Source organism: Anguilla anguilla, chromosome 3 (assembly GCF_013347855.1).
Source record: "Anguilla anguilla isolate fAngAng1 chromosome 3, fAngAng1.pri, whole genome shotgun sequence".
Taxonomy (NCBI): Eukaryota; Metazoa; Chordata; class Actinopteri; order Anguilliformes; family Anguillidae; genus Anguilla; species Anguilla anguilla.
In genome coordinates, this window is record NC_049203.1 from 53,191,488 (window position 1) to 53,214,420 (window position 22,933).

A 22,933-nucleotide genomic window follows, 5' to 3' on the forward strand; every position below is an offset into this window, starting at 1 on the left:
AATACTACTACCAGATTTGCAACCTTTGCAACCTTGATTTTTAAAAAATAGCATATTTATTTTTCACACAAGCCAAACATCTTCTATGAGTAATAATGGAATGTAATGCATGTGCAACAGTGAAAATCAACAGTGAAAAAGTCCGTTTGTAAATGATCAACAAATCAAATTGATGCTAAATAACTATTTACAGTGAGCTCCCTAATTGTCTGTACTCCAAAATTTTAGATTTGTAATCACACAATGCTCATGTGGTTAAGGTGCACATTCTCAGCTTTTATTGAAGTGCATTTTTATACATTTTGGTTTCACCATGTAGAAATTAAAGGACTTTTTATAGAGACCCCCCCCCCTATTTTAGGGCACCATAATGTTTGGGACATACTGATGTCATGTAAATGAAAGTAGTCGTGTTTAGTACTTTGTTGCATATCCTTTACATGCAATGACTGCTTGAATTCTGTGACCCATAGATATCACCAGGTGCTAAGAATGTTCTCTGGTGATGCCAGGCCTGTACTATAGCCATCTTCAGCTCCTGCATAAGTTCTCTTCAGCATGTGAAACACATGTTAAATTGAATTCAGATCAAGTGACTGACTTGGTCAGTCCAGAATTTTTCTTTTGGCTTTGAAAAAGTCCTCTGTGGCTTCAGAAGTATGCTTGGGATAATTGCCTTGCTGTGGGATGAAGTGCTGTCCTAATAGTTTGGAGGTATTTGGTTGAGCTTGAGCAGATAAGATGCTTCTGTACTTCTTCAAAATTAATTATGCTGCTGCTATCTGAAGTTACTTCCTCAATGAAGACAAGCCAATCAGTATCTGTGGCAACCATACATGCCCAAACCCCAACACCACCATGTTTCAGAGATGAGAGGGGGTGCTATGGATCTTGGGAAGTTCCTTTTGGCCTCCACACCTTGCTCTTGCCATCACTCTGATATAAGTGAATCTTGGTTTCATCCTATCCACAAGCCCCTTTTCCAGAACTCTGCTGACTCTTTTAGGTACTTAGCAAACTGTAAACTGGCCAACCTGTTTTGAGCCTAACTAGTGGTTTGGATCTTGTAGTGCAGCCTCTGCAGACTGTAGTCACCGACACATACACACCTGCCTCCTGAAGAGTGTTTCTGCTCTGTTGGACAGGTGTGTCGGGGTTTTCATTCATTTTAGTTAATTTTACGGTCATTGTCTGCAGAGGTCTTCCTTGGCCAACCAGGCTCTTTGTGATTACTGAGTTCACCAGTGGTCTCTATCTTAATGATGTTCCATTCCAAACAGTTTTGGTAAGCCTAAGGTCTGGCATATGTATCTGACTGTTTTTTTCTTATTTCTCTGTCTCAAAATGGGTTCCAACTCTAGTCCTCATGTTGACAAACGCCAATAACAGGCCAAAAGCAATCAAAAGCCTAGACACAAGACTAGACGCTGAGAGCTCTCTTATACCTGCACTAAAGAAGCAACTGAACACCTGATTATGGTGCCCTGAAATGGCGGGACTATGTATAAAAGTTCTGTAATGTCTACATGGTGAAACCAAAATGTATGAAAATACCCTTTAATTAAGCTGAGAATCTGCACTTTAACCACATGTGAATTGTTTGATTACAAATCTAACATTGGAGTACAGAGCCAACTCAAGAAAAAAATATGTCTTTATCCCAAACCTTATGGAGCTTACTCTATATCCCTTAAATGTTACTTCACATGCTGTGTTGTACATTAGTAATCCAGCTATAAACTATTAGACACATCCAGGCTTTTATTAGATGTGTGTCTCACAGGATTGACGAATAATGGAACTCTATTGTTTGAAAACTGGCTAGATTTCAGTGAGATGTACTTTGGCACAGGTTCCTAGACTGGCACATGTGCCCTCTGACTTCACAAGGGACACTGACAGGAACAAACTGTGTTTTATTTTATTCAGTGTTTGTTTTGTTCAACAGCTCTTTTACTCTTTTTTTATTCCTGGGGTCTTCATGGTAGTTTTGCAGCTTTATGATCACATTTAGTTTCCATTAATAAATCACATGTACTGTGGCTTCATGCTGTTGGCCATTTCCATGTAGTTGCATCAGCTTATTTATTTCCTGGTAGTTATGGCTATGCACCATGTTGGTAAATCAGGAGAGTAGTGCAAAACAACAACATGTTTAGAAACAATGGGCTTCAGCTTTTTTCAAGTACTGTCCAGTCTATATGTTCCGCTTGACGAGGCATTCCAGATAGCAATCGATTAAAGTACTTTTCACAGTTTTACTGTGAATGCATTTTAAATGCTGTTTTGAAGGCTACAGCATGTATGAAAATATCCACAAATATTTTTTAAGTATAATTATTTCCAAATAACACAGGGAAATGTTTTGGAAATTTCCATTTAGATATTCTTAACACTTTGCCAGATTATTAATTGTTACTTTTTCTAGAATGGAACACTCAACAAAAGAGAGATGGTAAGCAAAAATGGATTGGTCAATTGTAAACCACTATGTTACGTCTGGTGAAAAAAATCATTTGCCTTATTGGACAATACACATTCCTCCTGCATACGTTATTCTGCTCTGCCAATCTGGATTTGGTTATGAAAAGACTCGATAATGGGGAAAAAACATTCTCATAGAGAAGCCAGCATAAAATGTTTTTTAAAGGTGTTTTTTTTTATTTGAAAAATGTATTTGGCTGTATCTTTCTAGAACATGCCTGTCTATTACATATTAAAAAAAGTCAAATAAGAATATTTATTCTGATTTTTAAAAATCACAGAGAGAAAACTTGTAAGAAGCTATTTTCCGAATGGAACGAGGTAAGGGGCCGGACATTTTGAGACTCTACTTGTTTGTGCTGAACGCAGAAGAGGTTTACGTCACATGACAGGGGAGCGCTAACGAAGGATGGCACATTAAACATTCTCCCCGTGGTGGTGACTCCAGCCTGCATACACTCAGTATAAAGTCAAGGGGCTCGCTGCTCCTGGAGGCACTGCTCCTCCCTGCGGGGTCGACCACTCCACCGCTATCAGCTTTCTGCATCCCGGTCATGTAACGCACAGAAATGTCATGGATGGTATCCTACGCAGACCCATTCATTCCATCTTTGTGTATGCATGTGAGCACAAACACATAATAACATATGGAATCTATGATGCCAATAAATTACATTATTTATTTGCTTGACGGATACCCTTATCCACGGTGACTTGCATGGGTTACATTTTTACATGCTATCCATTTAAGCACCAGGACACTAAGCATCTTTCTCAAGTGTACACCGGCAGTGTATCACCTCAAAACTGAACTGATATCCTTTCGGTTACAAGCCCTTAACAATTACCATACTGCTACCCAATGCATTATTTTATTATGCATGTGGTTATACTGGTGATGAACGGTCCTGGATTAATGCAGTATTTTCATTCTTTAACACATAAATGTATCATTGTGTGCAGCCATTTCATGCCTTAGATAGATGGTGGCCAAGCTCGGTGAGTTCTCATACTGGCAATGCTGTAAATGATGCTCCCTGAGCCTACTGAGTGTACTCATCTAAACGGAACAAGAAGAAAATCTGCGTGATTATGCAACGTGACCTTTCCCATTTAGGAAATTTTAAATGAGGGCTCCAATGGCCTGAAGGTATGCAACTATGTTCTGCTTCATGTTCTGTACCGCTGCCTGCTAGCATCTGGAAAAAAAAAACATATAATTTTGCTTTGAATGGAACGCTCATATATTTATACTCATCTGTGTCACTTGAATGGAAAATGAGTTATTCCAGGCCAGACCAAAAGGCTCCTGGCATCACAGCGAGGTGCTAATCCTGTTACAGATATTGCCTGCACAGTTTGGCTTTCATTGGCCTTCACATCCAGACCAAAGAAAATCAGATGTTGCCTAATTCCAATCCAAATTCCACAATAATAAAAGTCCAGTTTCTACACAGCACTGTGCCTAGTAACAACAGAATGCCCAAATGCCATAAAACTGCTAATCATGAAGAAATCACTATTTAGAAACCCAGCATTTCTTCACATTCTTTAACATTTTGCAGAGAACAAGAATATATTGTCATATTACTGCACTGAGTTTGTATTTATTTATAGTCAACAGTCACTGGTGAGAAGGAAACAAACCCCAGGCTGGATTGTGGGCCAAGTTTGTGGGTTTGTAGATGTTCAGAGCCTGTATTTGTTTTGGTGCAATTCTGTTTTCATCCCATTAATTAAAAATCAATTGCACCATCTGCAAGTGCAAAAGTGCATCTAAAATACAAAATTTCCCTACAGATTGATTGTACAGTTGCAATTGTACCTTCCGCATCATACCAGGTTTTGAAAAAAAAAAATCACTTGAAATTTGAAAAGCATTAGTCGAGGAGTCCTACTCCATCAATAAAAACCCACTTCGCAGTGACATTGCTCCAGTTTGGTACTCTAGTCTGTTACTGGAGAATTGTCACAGCAGCAGATGGAAGCACAGAGAGAATATTTAGTCGATATGCACAAAGTCACATCAAAGACCGGCTGGCAGCTGACAGCTTCCATGCAAACATTTGTTCTGTGGTACGGAGACCGAATTTTTTTTTCCGGAAACGTTCAGTTTTCTGCTAGCATCAAAGCGCAGTCAACATTCCGCACAGGTTCGACGGAGCCTTGGCGCTCTTGAAAAATGCTCTTGGAGGAGCCGCAGAGGTACGGCAATGAGAGAGCAGAAATGGGGCAACAGCTCCCGGGGGACCACTTGGATCCAGCAAACAGTCTGCCCCTGGATTAATTAGATTCCGAAAATCAAGCCTAGTTTCCCATGCTTCCTTGCTTCTCCAACGTGCGTGAAATTGCACTGCGTTATCTATTATTTATTTACTCATTTATTTATTGTTTGCACTTTTATCGACACCAGAGTCTCATTAGGAGGCAGCCAGCAGCGAGGTGAAGTTTCTTCGTGAACATCGTTTCAATGCACCCCCACCCCCCCACCCCTTGCCAGCAGAACCCAACGAATGTGCATGTATTGAAAGTGAAGGGGTAGTTTTTTTTTCTTCCTTTTTTTCAATGACAGTGCAGCGAGGCAATGTGAGATCTGTGTGCTAATGAGCTGACACTGCAGAGGTAGGGGAGCTGTACTGTAGTACGAGAGCAGAACAAAGCGGAGCAGAACAGGGGGACCGCACATCACAGTCTAAACCAGTTCCCTAAAGCAGCCCAACTCAGTCACCTGGGCCAGTGTGCATCCAGCCTGAACTTCACTACCTCCCAGTTTTCCATCTCTATGCAGAAGCAAGACAATCAAAGAGGGAGATCGTGTTCAATTTAACACCTGTCAGTATTTTTCTATAGCTCTGTGTTGTCATTACCAGCAGCATCATCACAAGATTTATTTTCACTGAAATCAATGCTAGCCCTTGTGTAACACTAATTAAATGTTTTGCATAAATTAGTTAAGGACAAAGCACCATAGTGGTTCAGACTCAACAGCTCACACAGCCCAGTGAACAAACTGCATTGATCCTAAAGCAAACTAACACATCAGAATGCAACATTAGGTCTGAGGTTAACCATCATAGCAAGATCTCAGCTTGACACAACGGTTGGTGACGTCATTCTAATACAATTAACTGCATCATTTTCTCCAGTAGATGCCCTTATCTATGGTGACGTACATACGTAGCTTACACTTTACCTCCAATGTTATCCACTTGTGCAGTTGAGCATGTATGTAAGCATTTTTAGGCGAGTACCTCACTAAATACATCAACCACCTGGTATTCAGACCCACAACCATCGGACTGCTGTGCCACACTGCAGCAGTATAATAAAATAAGAATAATAAATGCCACCATTCCTGTGGTAACAGCAGAACGTCAGTAAAGCTATCATAGTCTTTGATAAAATATATACTCTTTAGCATTCCTGGCCGTATGATACAAACATGTTTTATTTGGGACCTTAAAAACAGGTGCAGTCCCAGAACGCTGCATACTGCTGAGACTGTGTAGCATGCGTTTACCTTAATTCCCTACAAAATGCATGGAACAGAAAGCGCAGCTAATGTTGGTATTCCAAATTCTGCCAAAGGTTCCAAAAGAAAAAGCATCCTTCCATTCAAGGAACTAAAGACCGAAAAACGTTGAATTCTACATACAGCGTCTGTCGCCATTGTTGGGTGCACTGTGTGAAAATGTACAATGCTGAATCTCCTAACAGCTTTGTTGTATAAGCAGCGAGACTATCAGTTCACACTGACAAGTGGGCAACATCTCTGACTCCACTCTGCCATGCTCTTGAGGCTGTTGCCAAGGGAACTTGCTTTGAATTTAAAAGAAATTTTGATTGGGAAAAAAACATCAGAATCGTATATATTTCCTGATTTGTTTTTAGCCTTAAGCTGCTCATCGCTCGATTCCCTGTGCTATGAATGCACTGGAGATGAATCAAACATGGATCAATGTAAAACCAGGCTGTTCCCCTGAAACTGAGCTGTTCTCCTAAAATAAGAAAGTGGGTTTTGTATTGCCTGTTAGATAATGTGAGTCTGAGTATGAGTGCACGCATACTTCATCGCAGATGTGTACATTTCACTAGATAGTTGCATGATGTAATCGCAGAGGCTGATTGATGACACCACAGATGAACATGGATGACGCGCAGATACCCTGGATTATTCCAATGTAACCTCACTGACAGATCTGCAGTATACTCCTCACGTCCAAAAAATAGGCAAAACCACTGACATTCCTTGCTAAACGTCTGAGGGCAACCAAAATAGATGGCGAAAGACAAAATTATGCAGCTTCTGAGTAATTTTTTTTAAGTTAATATCAACAAACTATAAACACAAAAATTCAGTCTGCACATTACAATGACATACATAGAATTTATAAAAGAATATGCAACTGATTTATTGTATAACTTGAGAAGACTTGAAACCCCTCAAAATATACCATCTTGACATACCACAACAATTTTGCACTGAAAAAAAGGATTGTTAAATGACTCGCTCTTGCAGAAGATTAAAAAAATGATCACATCATTTCACCTGTCATACACGCACGCACACGCACCCACACACACTTAATAAGGCTGATTGTTTGACATTAATATAGATTAAGTGTATCGTCATAAACAGTATGCATCATCATATTTTACTGCAAGTGCATTAAATTAATTGAAAATGAATTCATTTGACTTTTTTCATTTTTAAATTCTGACCTTTTAGCATTGGGCACCAATTTCGGAATGCATGTCCTGTTACGTGCCTGAATGACTTAGAATGACTACGTGCTTTTGGCTAATGGCACATTGCTGAACTTACTCAACTCTGGAATGGGAATTAAACGGATTTAATTACTTCCAATGATGGTCACGTTATATCTCCAAATTGACGGCAGGACCGTGTGGTAGGCGTTTAGATAATGTCATCGGTGACTATAATATCTTGAGTTATGGTGCCATTTGTAATAAGGTGCTTATACGCCGTACTTATGCGTTCTTTCACAATGCGCAGAGGAGTAGCCAGAGCATATTACTCTGGATGAAGAAAGCCTGGACAAGCCATTATATTTTATGTCCATGAAAAGGAGGGTACTCACATGCATGGGTGACAGAAAAGCTGTTGGAAGATTCGAGGTTATCTACATTATAATGCAGATGAAAAGGTTTCTCGGTCACATTTTGATTGGTGTTATACAGCTGAACAGCGAATCTGAAGGCGCTGTGTTCCTGCACCGTAGACCGCATGAAGAGTCCCCCTGAAAGAGAGAAGGGATTCATTTTAAAATCGAATGGCAAATCGACCCGTTGACCAATTTCCCATTTGATCCCTTTAAGTACAGTTATTCCTTTGAAATTGTGTGCGGTTGTGTGAGTATATGAAAACCGTAGCAATTACCAGCATCCCGACCGGATTTTAACTGAAAGATCCACACTTCACTGCGCACTACACAGTTGAGATATTAAGTGCAAGCATATCAAAAGGCTACAGCGACACTTTACACAAGCATTGGGTTAAAATGTTATCTTATTTTTAATAAAATAGATGCACAATTCGCCGTTAAAATCATACCGCTCAAACCTCTCATCGAATTTTGCGCATACACTCTGCTCTTGTCGCAGATAATTTTCTACAGGACATGGTTTTAAAACGACCTGTTCTACATCGGCGATTAATAATACAAATCATTACGAGTCCGTTATGGTATACAACTTTCGACGTCTATAGTCTTACAAGAAAAACACTACTAATCTCAGTGAATATGGATAATGAAGAAAAAGACTGCGTCTGAAAGATGCAGTCTTTTCTCCACTCAAAAGCAAGTTCGTCGTATGATAACTTAACTAGAGTTAAAAATTAGTGTCAGCGTATTGTCCGGAAGATCTTGTGATGGCTGCCCAAAATAAGCATAATCAAACAACCTACACATATTATTAGAGGGCAGAATTACGCAGGATTAGTTGAAGGAAAAATACTTACCTATGTTTATCTGGTTAGGGAAGCCTGCGAGGGTTTTACCAAAAAGCCACAGTAAGAAAAGAACCACGTTATGTGCCATTTTCTCCAACCTTTAAATTCAACTCCTAAAACGAAACTGATAAGGCGAAACCATGAACACAGCCGTGGATGCTAAGGAAATCCTCCAGATTTATGGTTTCTCACAGCGCACCAATTAGGTTCATTGAAGTGCGAGTGGGGTTGCAGAGCAAATTTTCTGCCGCTGGAAAAAAGCAGGGATTTGTCCCAAAGATGGTGGTAGAGAGAGTAGAAGGTCTGATTGAGAATACGGCTCTTCCAATTGGGCCAGCAGGGGGATATTGATCAAACTTGATCTGACGTTAAATTAAAGAAGCATCTCTTCGCATCCTGGCTCCTGTAGACTGGGACCGCAAAGCGCAAGTGCTTCGTTTGTCAACACTGAGGCGCAATCGATAAGCACACTACTCTCACGTGGACCGTGATTTTAAATAACCATTGGCCGTTCTTGGAGCCGTAGCTGCTGTGAAGGATGTTGTTTGAAATAGCTACGTAGGGGAGTTCTTAAAAGAAAGGATACGCTTATTTTTGAAAATGTGTTGTAGTAGCTAGCATACCACGATGCCGAAGATAAACTCTTTGTAATGTAACCACATCCCAAGAAAACGAATCAGGCAAACATATGAGTGACATTTGCGATATTAATTCTAATATGGATGTGTACGATTATGCAATTGTTTTAGCAAACAAATAGCCTAAACGAAGGGCATGTGAACGGATGCCTTCATTCATTGCTAACAAGCGCCTTGTGCAATTTTGAAATGATGTTCACCCCTAAAGCACAGGCCTACGTTTAATTCCCTAAATGGTGCAATCGGCACAGTTGAGTTGGAACTTTTACTTTATACCAATAACGATTGTGTATAATCGGCCGATTGCGGTTATTTGTTCCATTCTTTCTGTTCGTGGGAGCTGTCCAATGTACTGAAAATAGTTTATGTACTGCACTCTTGCCTGGTAATCTACGGCACTAGGTATTCTGCATACGTCTCATACAATTATTTGTACGTATTGCAGTCTACCATTTCCTCCGAAGGTATTGGTTGTTTCATCGTACCTTTATCGTTTTTTGTAGGTTTTAGGAAAGGACTGTAAGCTACATCCAGTGGTAAACTATAGGGATTTCAGCCAAATAGCAGAACAAGTTGAAAGATTACCGCATCATTTATCTCTGAGTGTAGCTCTCCTAAAATTAAGTTTTTAATTGCATTGCAAATGGGAAATACGCCAGCTATTGATTCTGGAAATCAGCGAGTTTCAACCACAATACTTGACCTGGTACACAGTAAAATACAATTCAGTGGCCTTGTAAATATGTATATAATAAATAAAAAAAAGTTAGTCTCCATAAAATCACTATAAAATGAATATCACTGTGGGATTATTTGAGTTGGTCATACTTGATTCCAGCAAGTCAATTGTCTACAATGATTTGACCAAAAAATCGCACTGCTTAAATATCCTTAAACAATTTTTGGAATTTACTTTAATCAGAATAGACCAGGTAAAGGCCCTCTATTTGATTTAAGAACTTTAAATTATTAGTAATTCCAAATCACAATTATTTGACCTGAAGAAGAACTTAAGTAGATGTCCGCCGCTGTTCTAGAGTTAGCGCTCCCACTTTCGCAGAGTTCTATGCGGTGTCGCAAGATTCAGTTATATTGCAAAATAAATCTTGTTACAGTTGCTGAACATGTTGAAGTATTACAGTCATAAAGTGTGCTCATCAATAGCTTCAGTGTTGGTAGTTATTCAGGTAAGGGTGAATTCATTTGCCACATGTGGGAAGGACCCCCTTGCATTGTGCTTAATAATAATGTTCTCATAGGCATATGGACTTTGAAGGGATATGGCAATGAATTGGGTTTATTCAAAACAGACCAGACCATACTCATTTGGATGCACTATGGTTTTCTATAGTACCTACACAGGATTTCAGTGATAGCTTCAATTTTATTTTTCATGGTACTACTTTTTATTAATCAAAACTACCTCAAGTTATCAGTTACATTCACTCCATTTTTAATGGATATGTTACATGATTTCAAAGCTAAAATTGACTCAATGTTACAGCAATACAATTGAGTAAATCAGGGTTTAAGTTTTTAGAGTTTACTGAAAGACAATGACAGTAGGGGCCCCTCTGAACAGAACATTTAATGGTCTCTATGCATTGAATATCACGATTATTCATGTATTCATTTGAATTAACCAAATTTTTTTCAATTGAGAATACCTGTAAGATATAGTCATAAAAGTATAAGTTTATCCAATGAAGGATTTTTTTCAGTGTGTGTAAAAGCAGCATTGCGATCAGATTTCCTGTGTAGGCCTCCAGAGTAACGCGGTCTTGTCTGTGACCTGTCAAACATGAATGACGAAGCCAGGCAGGCCAATATCCCCGGTCCATCAGGAACTGACCCAGATGTCTTGCTCCATCAGCCGCAGTAGGGGTTCCCTATCACAGGGGTCAGCTGTTACACCAACACACTCAAACCTCCTTTTATGTCATTCTGTCCCCTGGGAGAGAGACTGGGGCAATGGCATTGATCCTCTGTGTGGATTTGTCATCACTGTAACCAACCTGTGCCCAGAGGAACGGGAAGGGGGGAATCAGAACCACCCTCTTGTCAAGCCCGGGAGGTCAAACGTGCCTGCAAGAAAGCAGCAACGCAGTGCGTATTAATAAACAGGCCATGGGGCTCCTCTCTTTATTCAGTCTGCTTTCTTTATTCAGGCTCTCTCGCAGGTGCATGTGGGTGCACATGTATGTACACACACACACACACACGCACGCAGACACACACGCACGCTCACACATAACATATGAACAACAGTTTTTTGGGAAGGGAAATCTGAACACACATTTGGGTGCAGAAAGAGGTCTGTATTTTAATAAGGGTGGTTTTAGGCTGAAAGGAGACCTGCCAGACACTAATGGCGGATAAATGCTTTTCACCATAATGGCTATCGGCCTTAAGGCAAAGTGTCATTTTGTTCTGGCTTTGATGTTGTTTTTGTCCAAAGATACTGCAGCCATGGGCTCTGTAGGGTGTCATTGCCATAGTTACTCTTCTCCTTAGGGCTTCTCTGCAAAAAAATAAAAATAAATGGATGAATTGCCAAGCAGTTTTGACTGAATACATTTTTTGGCACATATTTGTGCTATGTAGAAACTGTCACAACCAAACGTAGTGTTCTTTCTCCAATGCTGTTGCAAGAAGAAAAAAAATGTGTACAGAAATCCGTTCTTCCATTACATAGTAGGACATTGTTTGTATCAGTACAAACCGTCAATTCATGTAAAAATACAGTATTCGTATCTGCTTAGCTGTTAGCAGGCAGTTAAAATTGAACTGCATATTTCTGTTGACTCAAAAGTGTCTTTTTAAAATACAGGTGCATTCTCCATTTGGGGCACAGCTGTTATATATATATTTTGTAGATATTTAACTGGATTGTCTGCAATACAGTTACTCAGCAAAAATGTTGGTAAACATATGTTTATCATAGTCTATATAACATTATATACATGTATATGCACATGTATATGGAGAATGCTCTACAGATCATCAGCAAATATTTCAACCCACAGATATGAAAAACAAAACAACCCAAAATTAAACATATGTGTATCAATTGAAACAAATGGATGATATAAAAATATTGAATTGAATGCAATAGCTATTCTCAAGAAAAGTAGAATTTTGGGAGATTTTAATCTAACTAAAGTCTAGGACTGTGGGGTAAAGGCCAGTCGATCATACTGATCTTATTATGCAGCTTGTGTTTATTGCTACTGCTCCAAATTAAAGCACAGCAGACTACATGATGTATTAGCAGCCAAACCTCTGTATAAATAAAACATAGCAATTAGGCACAGTCCAAAAGATGGTAAAATTAATTTTAGTAAAACTATATTTAGTCAGTGGTGCTTATCTGCATTCATACAGCTAAACATCAGCAATCCACAGCAACTGCGTATTTCTACGAAACAGTAGAGCTGGTTTGTTTAGAACTCACCCTGTGTAGAGTAAACCCCATTAAATCCTGATGGCATCAGTAGATTTTCAGCTTAATTGTAAGTATCGTGTTATGGCTGTTGATATTAGTCAGCTGCACTCCCACATGTGTTTGTCTTATTGTAAAAAACAATTATTTCCATGACCATTTGTACTCTACTGGCTGAGGACCGAAAGTAACTAGGGAGAAAACTGAATTGACACCAAGGGATGGGTCACAATATTATTGTGACATAAGTGCAATTAATAATAAAACTTTGAAAGGCCTTTTTTTTTTAGTTCTTTGCCTGCAGGAGTTGAAAGAGAACATATCAGCAACTGTAATCTTAATTATTTAATTTATTTGAACCAGACAATTAAATAAGACTGTTGCGTTTAATTGCTTGTGGAGTTTGTGTCATTAGATTTGATTTGCAAATAACCAACTAAAACCGTTTCCTATTTACTGGATGTCGGGTTTAATTGTGCATTGATGGCTGTAATTCAGTGGGAATTATGAGTAATCTAATGGTTCAGCACAATATACAAATCTCAAGGTAATTTAATTTGCCTTACAGGGATTTTCTTCTGCTTCAAACTATTTTAAATGAAAAAATAATAAACTGAATTTTTTTACTCACACTCATTGCATTTGAAATGCACATCCAATACTTTGATAAGTATACTTTGTACTGTCTGATGAAAATGCATCGCTGTTCTACAGTATGTCTGGGAGTGTGATGCTTACAGCACAATATAATTCAGCATGATGCAATCACCTGTTTTCAATTGGTTTGTGATTGATACTGCTGCTCTAATATTAGTTCAGCTGTTTTTACATTTGATTGCAAAGGGCAATAGTTGAACTTTTTATTGATCATTTCGTCATGCTGGGAATTATGAGATACACCAGTTTTTTAAAGAGTGTTCTCCAGTGTTGCCTCTCACACACCTGACACCATGACCCACATGGAAACAAGCACATCATTTCAAAAAACTTCCTTTTCACAAGGGCTCAACTGAAGTCATTAACCCATGATTCTAAACTGTGACTCTAACCCAGTGTCATTCTTCAAGACTACTCCTCCCCTCTTACTGGGTAGCTGCATGAAGCATTGCTGGTTTGGACCAACAGTAAAAGACAGGGCATTTGAATGATTTTTAAAGTCAGATGTAAAAAAAAAATCCCAGAACACATGGAAGGGTTTCAGTGAAGATCCTAGAGGCACTTGCAAGAAGCTATCAATCTGGAAAGTCCAGATGTCACCAGCTGATAATAAACATAGCACCCAAGACAATGTCCCCTCTCCCTGGGGCCAGCCCTCTCTCATGGAGTCCTACAATGCCCTTGCTATCCCTCAGGGAATGTGGTGTTCTGGGAAAATCACATTTTTTGCAGAACTAGCTTTGACTTCACAGACCTACACAGTTTGTGATTCAGTACGGGAGAAATACTATGCTCTGTACGAAAGATAAACTGCTGCATCATCATTTTTTTTTTTTTTTTTGCTAGCCAAGAAAACCTGACCACATATTGCTACTCACAGATAGGAGCTGTACATAAGGATGATTTTTCTATTGGGTGGAGGGGGAAAAATATTTGAATGGCAGACATGCCACCTGCAAAGTTATGTCTTAGTGAATGGAAAACTTGCCATACATATATAGCACAAAGAATCTCTTTGATTGAACTGTTCATGTGCTGGCTACAGGTAACTTAAATTTTAATACCACTTCTTGCAAAGAGATCATTTCTACACTCGGCCAAACTGAAATTTCCATTTCCCATTTAAACCCTACATCATACTGTTTTATGGCCCATTCATAGGTTTGAACCAAGACGACGTTGGCGTAGCCAGCTGGAGAAATACCTCCAAGCTCGATAGCTAACTTACAGCTATTCGACGGGGGGGGGAAAAAAAAAACCGGCAATAACTTCACTTACATTTACACTGCTAGTAAACTAGCTCTACAGCTAGCTTTCAGAAACAGCCTATATGTTATCACAGCACCACCAGGTGCTGTGATGACGACATGCAGTTCTGGTATCTGGTTACATGTCTGTTAATTTTAGAAACTTAAATTGTATTTAGCTTTCAATTTTGTTCATTAATATATGTTATAATATCAATTATGAGAAGGAGAGGCAAATGGACTGTTGTACAAGTGCGACCATTGTTGTTTTTTTGGCTGCCTAATATTAGGGTGTCAAATTAACCTAGTGGGGCGAGTTACGTTTATAATGGTCGTGATGGAAACGCGTCCATAACATACGCGTGGGAAAGTCCGTTAGCCTTTGTTCCCATCAATACCATTAATTTCGTTCGCCACTGTTTTAGTGACTTGAAAACATGACTGACCCAGGCCTGCTGGCTCTCCTAAGAAGGTCGATGAGGAAGAGAAGGAAGCGAGGATGGAGGGGAGGTGTCAGACAGTTATTGAAGAAATCGCAAAGGGACAGATCTGTCAGCCGCTTCCTTCTCTTATTCTCACCAATGCTAGATTGCTTTGCAAGAAAATGAATAAACTTCCATCCTGAAGTCCTCCCTGTGAAAAAGTTTATTATATTCTATTCTAATCAGTTCTATTCCATTCCATATGGCTTCCATAAGAGTGACTATTCAGTTAAAAATAACAGTAAATCCAGGTCAGAATGGATTATAATAATAATACCTTTGTTGTACAGCACATTTCAGGCCAAAGTGCCAGCAGATGTAATTCTGATTGTGAATATGTGTTCATATCTGTTGCCTGTTTATCTCAGTTTTGTATGTAATGTCAAAGACCTGTATCATTGTAATGTGGAGTACAAAATTGAAAACATAAAATACCTTGGTTTCAAGGAGTCCATTATTTTCAAGCACATTTGAGTCTTTACATTTAGGCATTTAACAGATGCTCTTATCCACATCAACTTAAACAGCATTACTTAACATAAAATCCATTGACTCAGTCGGATATTTACTGAAGCAATTCAGGTTAAGTACCTTGCCCAAGGGTACAATAACACTGCCCCACATGGGAATCAAACCTACAACCTCTGAGTTACAAGCCCTTCTCCCTAACACTTATGCTACACTGCCACCATTGCCAAGTCACAAGGACAAATACAGGAAAACACAGGCCGCAGTACATTGGGATGCGACTTAAATGGACAATTACCTGACAAATGCTGATAAAATCGGGTTCCCCTGTGGTTATGCACAGGCATGGGACAAGGGCATGGCAAGAGGGACTCCTCCCCCCCACTTTCATTCAAGGGCCAGCATGGGATAATTGACTCATCGCTGATGGGCAGCATTCAGCCAAAAGACCTCACTGCCCTGCTTGCTTCTTTGTAACCACGCCCATCTCAAACATGGCCTTATTGTTTGATGGCACTGTACCGTGCCGCACAGCGTATAGTGCACAAACACAATGGGAGATTCGAGCGATCATCTCGTGCAAGGCTTGCAGGAGAATTTCTGTGTATTCTAAGTACTCTGGCACTAGTGATTTAATTCACATATACTCTCAATCTGACTTTATTGTATAGTAAAACCTGGGAGATACCCTTTATGCCTATATTATATCATGTATTTCCATACAGGGTACTCATGAAGGGGAAGGGCCAGTTAACATTACCATTTTTTTTTTCTTAAGCTTTCTTTTTTCCAACTTTAGGTCACAGTGCAATCCAGATATTAAATATTGATCTAATATTGTTTGATTTTTATCTGAAAGCACTTACTTGCATTCTTTGAGAGAGACTATTCTGTCAATGAAAATGTATTTAGAGGTGAATCAGGAAAACCTTGAATGTAATATAAACTCCAGCCAATGATCATTTCTTACATTTAATTTTGCCATTTAGCAGAGGCACATACCCAGAGTGACTTACACGGGTTACTTTTTATGCACACACTCCATTTTAAAAAGCTGAATATTTTTAGTAAAGTGCATTGGCATCCCCCGCCCCCTGCAACCAGTTACAAGTCCAGTTCTCTAGCCATTATAGCCTACTATGCAGTGCTCCTTATGTTTAGTGGGAATTGTCAGTAGTCATATTCATACATAATCCAGGATGAAAGTACGGTGACATATATGCATATGCTATGAAGGAGAAAATCATAGAGAACAAAGGCAACATAAACGTCAGCATTAGTGATTGCTGTAGTGTTCAGTTCTGAAAAAAGCCCATACCTAGGTAAGTGCTCCTTGCCATAAAAACACTCCCCGCTGATCTTATTTTCCTTAGTTTTCTCTAGTCTGTCATCTGGGGACAATATTTCCTCACATTGTTGAATTCACGCAACTAGTATTAACTACAATATGCTTTGAAAATTCCACAGATGTGTGTATTAATGGCAAACTGTGAAAATGTGGTTCATTGCTACAGAGTGCACTGCAATCTTACAAATAAGCAACACTGAATAGTAGTACAAAATGCCAAGCAAAAAACTGGTTTCTTTGTGCTATTTCTGAAAAACATAAGCATTATCTCAAGATCGGAATTAACCAAATAGAACAATGCATTGCTAAAAACAGCAATACAGAGATACAGAGGGAAATTCATTACTTAATGTAATCATTTCCATCCTGGGTCCGGAAGATAGACATTTATCTTCTCCTGTGAGAATTAACCTTTAAGTGCAAGTGGAAAGGGCCAAACATAGCTTCAAATAAAGCACACCTGTTCACCATATACAATATGTGAGTCTGAGAATGTCACAAAGATAATCAAGGGGGTTATGGCACAGTACTCCCCTGCTGCAAAGGTGCTGCTCTTGATTTCAGGTCTCTGTCTCAGTAAACTAATTAGGCCTAGTGGAATGCCCCCCCCCCCCCCATTTCCATTGCCTATGGAGCTAATCACAGCCCTCTCTTTATAGTCTAATTGAGCTCCAGAGCAAACAGATCCCAGATTAGAAAGACCCAGAGAAGAACAGAGAGCAAATGGCTATATTTCCAGCTGTTGCTTACTTAAACCCACATATTATTTTGTGCTTGGATGAGGTGGACGACCACAGATCTCAAAGAGCCTGTAGCTTCGGGTCTCTGTGCTGCAGGAAATGAAGGCTCTTTGCAGTGGATCGGAAAAAAAAAAAAAAAAAAAAAGAGTACAATGCAGCAGCTGCTGCTTTCAGTGCCTGCATGGGGCCCTAGAGGGAGGTGAGCATTGCTGAATTCCTGTCGCGCAAACTTTGAGGAAGATTGACCACCTAGGGTAATCTGGGGGGTGAGGGAGGTGCGGGGGGAGGGGTGTTAGGGGGAGACTTGGGTGTGTTTGCGGGGGAGCGGGATGATGGAGGGGTGGATGTCATTTAGAGAGCATATCCTTTTAAATTATTCAAGATAATATTCCTCGGTTATCACAGTTCACTCTGCACATACTGATTACTGTTTGACACAGTGAAGCCTCTCTACCTTGAATTCAATAGTTTAATGAAATACAGAAAACACATACACACATATATACTGTATAAATGCATATATGTGTGTGTAGTTTTATTCATCGAATTATCTTCATTTTTATTTTGTATATTTGATGCACACACACACAGACACACATATATATGTACAGACAGGGGACAAATTAAAGGGAAAACCAACATAAAGTGTCTTAGTAAGGTGTTGGGCCACCACAAACTGCCAGAAGAACTTCAATGCACCTTGACTTAGATTCCACAAGTCCCAGAAACTCTACTGGAGACATGGAACACCATTCTTCCAAAAGATATCCCCTCATTTGAGGTTTTGATGATGTTGGTGGAGAGCGCTGTCTGACATGTTGGTCCAAAATCTCCCATAGGTGTTCAATTGGGTTGAGATCTGGTGACCGCGAAGGCCATAGCATATGATTCACATCATTTGCATACTCATCAAACCATTCAGTGAACCCTCGTGGCCTGTGGTTGGGGATACTGTCATCCTGGAAGAGACCACTCCCATCAGGATAGAAATCATAGGATGTCGACAGACTGTTCTTGCTGACACAGTCTGATCACGCCCTGCATTGACATTCTCTGTCACCTGAGGAAGAGTTGCCTGAATTTTATGTCTGAAGCTCCTGCGATTCGTGCCCCAATAATGAACCCACTTTCAAAGTCACTTGGATATTTTCATCTTGCCATCTTGATCCAAAATCAAGGTCAACTGAAATGGTTGGCCTGCTCAGCATTTTTATCCATGCCACAGAGCAAGATAGGATGTTTACTGTAGAATTCATGCAGTACACCTGTATAGAAGCATCTGCATTAGTTGTTTCTCCACACTGATTTATTCAGGTTTTTCCTTTAATTTGTCACCCCCACACACACACACACACACACACACACACACACACACACACACACACACACACACACACATATATATATAGAGAGATAGAGCTGTAAAAAGCTTTTTATGGACACTCTTTCTACATCTTCCTCTGTAGGAATTTGTGTCATGTAAACGTGGCAGCTGTCAGAGCTGCCTTTTGATAAAACATTTAAAGGTTGGAGGCATTAATGTTGCATGATGCCAGCAGTGCTGTTTTTGTTGGGCTACTGCCGTAATGCACCCAACGGTCAGCTTTTGCACGGGGACAGCAGGGTAGTCCCTGCACGCAAGTTCTCTTGAATTTCTCGCTGTCTACATGCCTTCGACTCAATTACCCCAACGTGAACATGTTCTGCTGAACCTGAAAATTAATTTTCGAAGCCACAAGCTTAGCTAATTGCAGAGTGTAGTGAAAGATACCCTCCAGTGAAACAGCTGAACAACATAATCTGGAGGGGACTCAAAAATATTGCTCTACCTCCTAATGCACAATCCATACTGAACTGATCACAAATAAGACATTTTTGTACGGACAAAATAATAATTTACAAAATCCTTTTGGGGTTGTAGTGTCGGCGATCATGCTAAAGCACTGTTTCAGTGTGTGGATAGGTCTATAGTCTCTGGGCTAACAATTGCATGTACCATCACCCAGGAATGGTGGAATTTCAGTAGACAGAACGATCATAGCTCACCGTGTAGCAACAACTCTCTCTAGTCCAGGACTCTGCCAGCACAAGCTACTTAAGGATTGTTGTCCAAATTTCTAAGCAAACTTACCGTAACTAGCGGACTGTGAATTCAAAAGAAGACCTTATGTTGACCTGCTCTACAGCCATTATTCTTAGGCACTCACTGAGAGATTAGAGACTCCAAATGCAAAAGCCACATCTGAAATTAACCTTTTGTTATCTTTCTTGTGCATCTGTTGCACTCGCAGAATGATGACACGTTTTACAGTGCCACATATTTTAATGAAAAGAAGCAGTTCCTTTTCACTGCAAACAAAACTTAAAAGCTTTTAGCCGACCATGTACGCAGGCACTCGCTTTCAACTCACTACTGTTCTGTATCCCACTCTTTTGCTTTAACAGTGTGATTTATCTAATTAGAAATAATTAAGTACCGTTTTTACAAAGCACAAATAAGCACTAGAACAGTTAGTCACAAACCCACTGGAACTTGGCTAACTAACCGTGAACAATAGCCTGAGGTTAGCACACAAGCTAGCTATAGTTACTAGTTACTAACAGGTTTTTCCAAGATTATTTTAGAATATTCTCGTGTTAAGCATGTAAAGCAGTCAACAAAAATTTGTACACATACTAAAACTGCTGAAAACTATTTAAAAATTCGTACAATATACGGTCTTAACGGCAAACAAAACATAAACGCTTTTACCTGACCATGTACGTAAGCACTTGCTTTCAACTCGCTTAGCTTCCTAGCGTTCCAGCAAACCATGCTACCAAGCAAGACAAAGATTACACTTTGAGTCTCTCTGAGCAAGACCTACTGTGACTGCGAATCTCACACTAGATGGCGGCTACTGCCATCTACTGGCGCCAGCTGGTATCGTACTAGCTAACAGAGACAAAAGATGATGGCTAGACATAATATTATCAAAACTAACAACAGACGTCACTCTGCTTCCTGAACATATACAGGGTGCCACACATGACCTAATGACACAGACTACACAGTTGGACAAGAAAAGGAGCCTATCCCAGCATGCACTGAGTGAAAGGCAGGAATACACCCTGAACAGGTTGCCAGCCCATTGAAGACCCAATAGTGATGAAACACAGATCCCAGTCTGACTGAACCGTCCCACACCGTGGGCGATGCAGGCACTGATAGTGTGTCACCCTGTGGAGGTACCAGCCATAGTCGGCACTGGCACGGTCTGGGTTAGAGGCTTTGAGGCTCATCCATTCAGCAGCCATAAAATCTCACGTGAAGGACAAGCTTCTTCACCACAGTGTCCACCCATCTGTCTGCTATGGCGCTGAATTTATTCTCAGTCCAGTGGGAAAAGGTTCATCTACGAGCCGAAAAACATCTGATGTACACTACATGGCCAAAAGTATGTGGACACCCCACAACCAACATCACATCCAGAATTATGGACATTAATATGGAGTTGGTCCACCCTTTGCTGCTATAATAACCTCTCTTCTGGGGAGCCTTTATACTAGATGTTGGAGCGTTGCTGCAGGAATCTTCCATTCAGCCAGAAGAGCATTTGGGCACTTATTGGGCGATTAGGCCTGGCTCACAGTTGGCTTTCCAATGGATCCCAAAAGCGTTGGATGGGGTTGGACACTGTACAGGCCAGCCAACTTATTTCACACTGTTCTTGACAAAACCATTTCTATATGGATGTTGGGTAAGCACAGAATCATCTAGAATGTGATTGTATTCTAAGGGGCCTAGCCAAAACCATGAAAAACAGCCCCAGACCAAGGTGCATCCAGATAATTTTGGTCATATAGTGTAACAATGATACAGAGTGGTATGGCTGCAACATATAATGGTATAATCCAATTAGAGGACAAGATAGCCTTGGATGCAATTAAAAAAATATATTAATATAATACATATGTGTTCTTGTGATTGCTGAACTTGCTAAATGTTGTTTGTGATGAAAAGCCTGCAATTAATTGTGAATAAAATGATGGAATAATGTTGAATTTAGAGGGGAACCTGACAGGTTTACCTGAGGTAAGTGAGGGGGCCATTAATGCAATGTCACATTTCAGACACAGCTTGGCCTACGACTTCAGTGAACAGAATGTCAAAGAACTGCTTAGAGACACTGCTCAATTGGGCTCCCTAATTTGAAGGGACACTTCCACTGTGAAGCGCTGAAAAATTCTGTGAAAATAACAGAGGTGAAAGACTTAACTTGACGAAGCTGCTGAATACATTAATAAAAAATATGTGTTTTAACAACATAATTGGGCAAAACTGTGAAATCCATGAAAACAATAAAATGCAAAGAACTCTGCCCTTGCTTGACTTTGTTCCATTACTATCCTTTTTAAGGGATATTTTTCCCTTAACCAAGATGAACGATGAGAGTGGCATTGCCTTAATGCTTTGTTTCCACAATGCAGTCACCTGTGTTTAAATTGATCAACTATGTAATTCCGATATTCTGAGAATGGTTGAAATGCTAAAGAAAATGCAATATTCATAGAGGTCACTGTCACATGGGGAATTTGTGGAGTGCGTGCTGGCTAATCCAAGCATCATTTTAAAGCTGATGATGGTCCATTAGGAAAATGAATGCCATATTGGTTGGAAGCAAGTGTTGAGCAGAAGTGAAAAAAATGATCCACAGATATGTGTCTGTTCAGATATTCCAAGGTAGATGTGCTGATGTGTAAAGATGGTGCTGTGCTGCACATGCTATTTATGAACTCGTTAGGTTATATCTCCAAATTGAGTGCACTTCACAGAATTAACTTTAAAAGGCAATCGTGGCCATTTTCTGTTTGGTGAAATGATCTTTGTAAAAAGGGTGATGCCCATTAATGGAGCACGTAAACCGAAGGGCCTTACAGTGGCATTGGATCAATGATTGGTACTGTACATCAAACAAAACCCTCTTCCTGGGACACCGGTCTAAGGACCAGTTTCCTTAATCGGGATATCACGGATCACAGCTAAATGTATGCAATATTATGTTACCAATTGAAAGACAGTTATATATACATAAGTGAATACACGTATACATAATGAATACATGTTCCTGCTATCTAAGGCAATATTATTGCTTTGAAAACTACATAGATATTTGACAATGCTTTGCTTTTGCTTGTTTGCTTTGATACCAAATGGAAAGAACAGAACAACATGCACCACCTATTGATTTACACAGATATGAAATCATTCCTCAGAACATTCTTCATTACTTTTTAACACATTTTTACATCTTTCAAATGGTGAAATATTGATATCTTTTTGGTTATACCTGAAATTGTACTTTAGATAACCTTGACAGAAGCAATTATTGCATTGTCTTGTATGCATTTTCTGTCTTAAGTGTTCAAAGATATTTGACAGAACAGAAGTGTCGGCCTTTTAGAAAAGCACC

At 39.7% G+C, this 22,933-nt stretch overlaps 1 protein-coding gene and 1 long non-coding RNA gene across 6 annotated transcripts in view; both read right to left on the bottom strand.

The window, feature by feature from the left end:
• Positions 1-8,970, bottom strand: part of gria3b (glutamate receptor, ionotropic, AMPA 3b) — a 119,073-nt gene extending 110,103 nt beyond the window's left edge. For 2 of the 4 annotated variants that reach the window (XR_004764419.1, XM_035409593.1), the window contains exons 1-2: positions 8,468-8,970; positions 7,587-7,745 (exon numbers count right to left, since the gene is read on the bottom strand). Coding sequence is in view for 3 of the 4 variants with exons in the window: in XM_035409593.1 (XP_035265484.1) it covers positions 7,587-7,745; positions 8,468-8,546 (238 nt within the window). In the remaining variant the exon portion in view is untranslated. The remainder of the gene's footprint in view (positions 1-7,586; positions 7,746-8,467) is intronic. The other 2 variants (XM_035409591.1, XM_035409592.1) reach the window with 2 other exon arrangements.
• Positions 8,971-10,267: 1,297 nt separating this feature from the next.
• LOC118222906 lies at positions 10,268-20,308 on the bottom strand. 2 transcript variants are annotated; one of them, XR_004764354.1, is made up of 3 exons: positions 20,233-20,308; positions 11,393-11,617; positions 10,268-11,181 (listed from the first exon to the last, which is right to left on the bottom strand). It is a non-coding gene; the product is annotated as an uncharacterized LOC118222906 (long non-coding RNA). The 2 variants fall into 2 exon arrangements; XR_004764353.1 differs by having other exon boundaries at positions 10,271-11,181; positions 11,487-11,617.
• Positions 20,309-22,933: the final 2,625 nt, after the last annotated feature.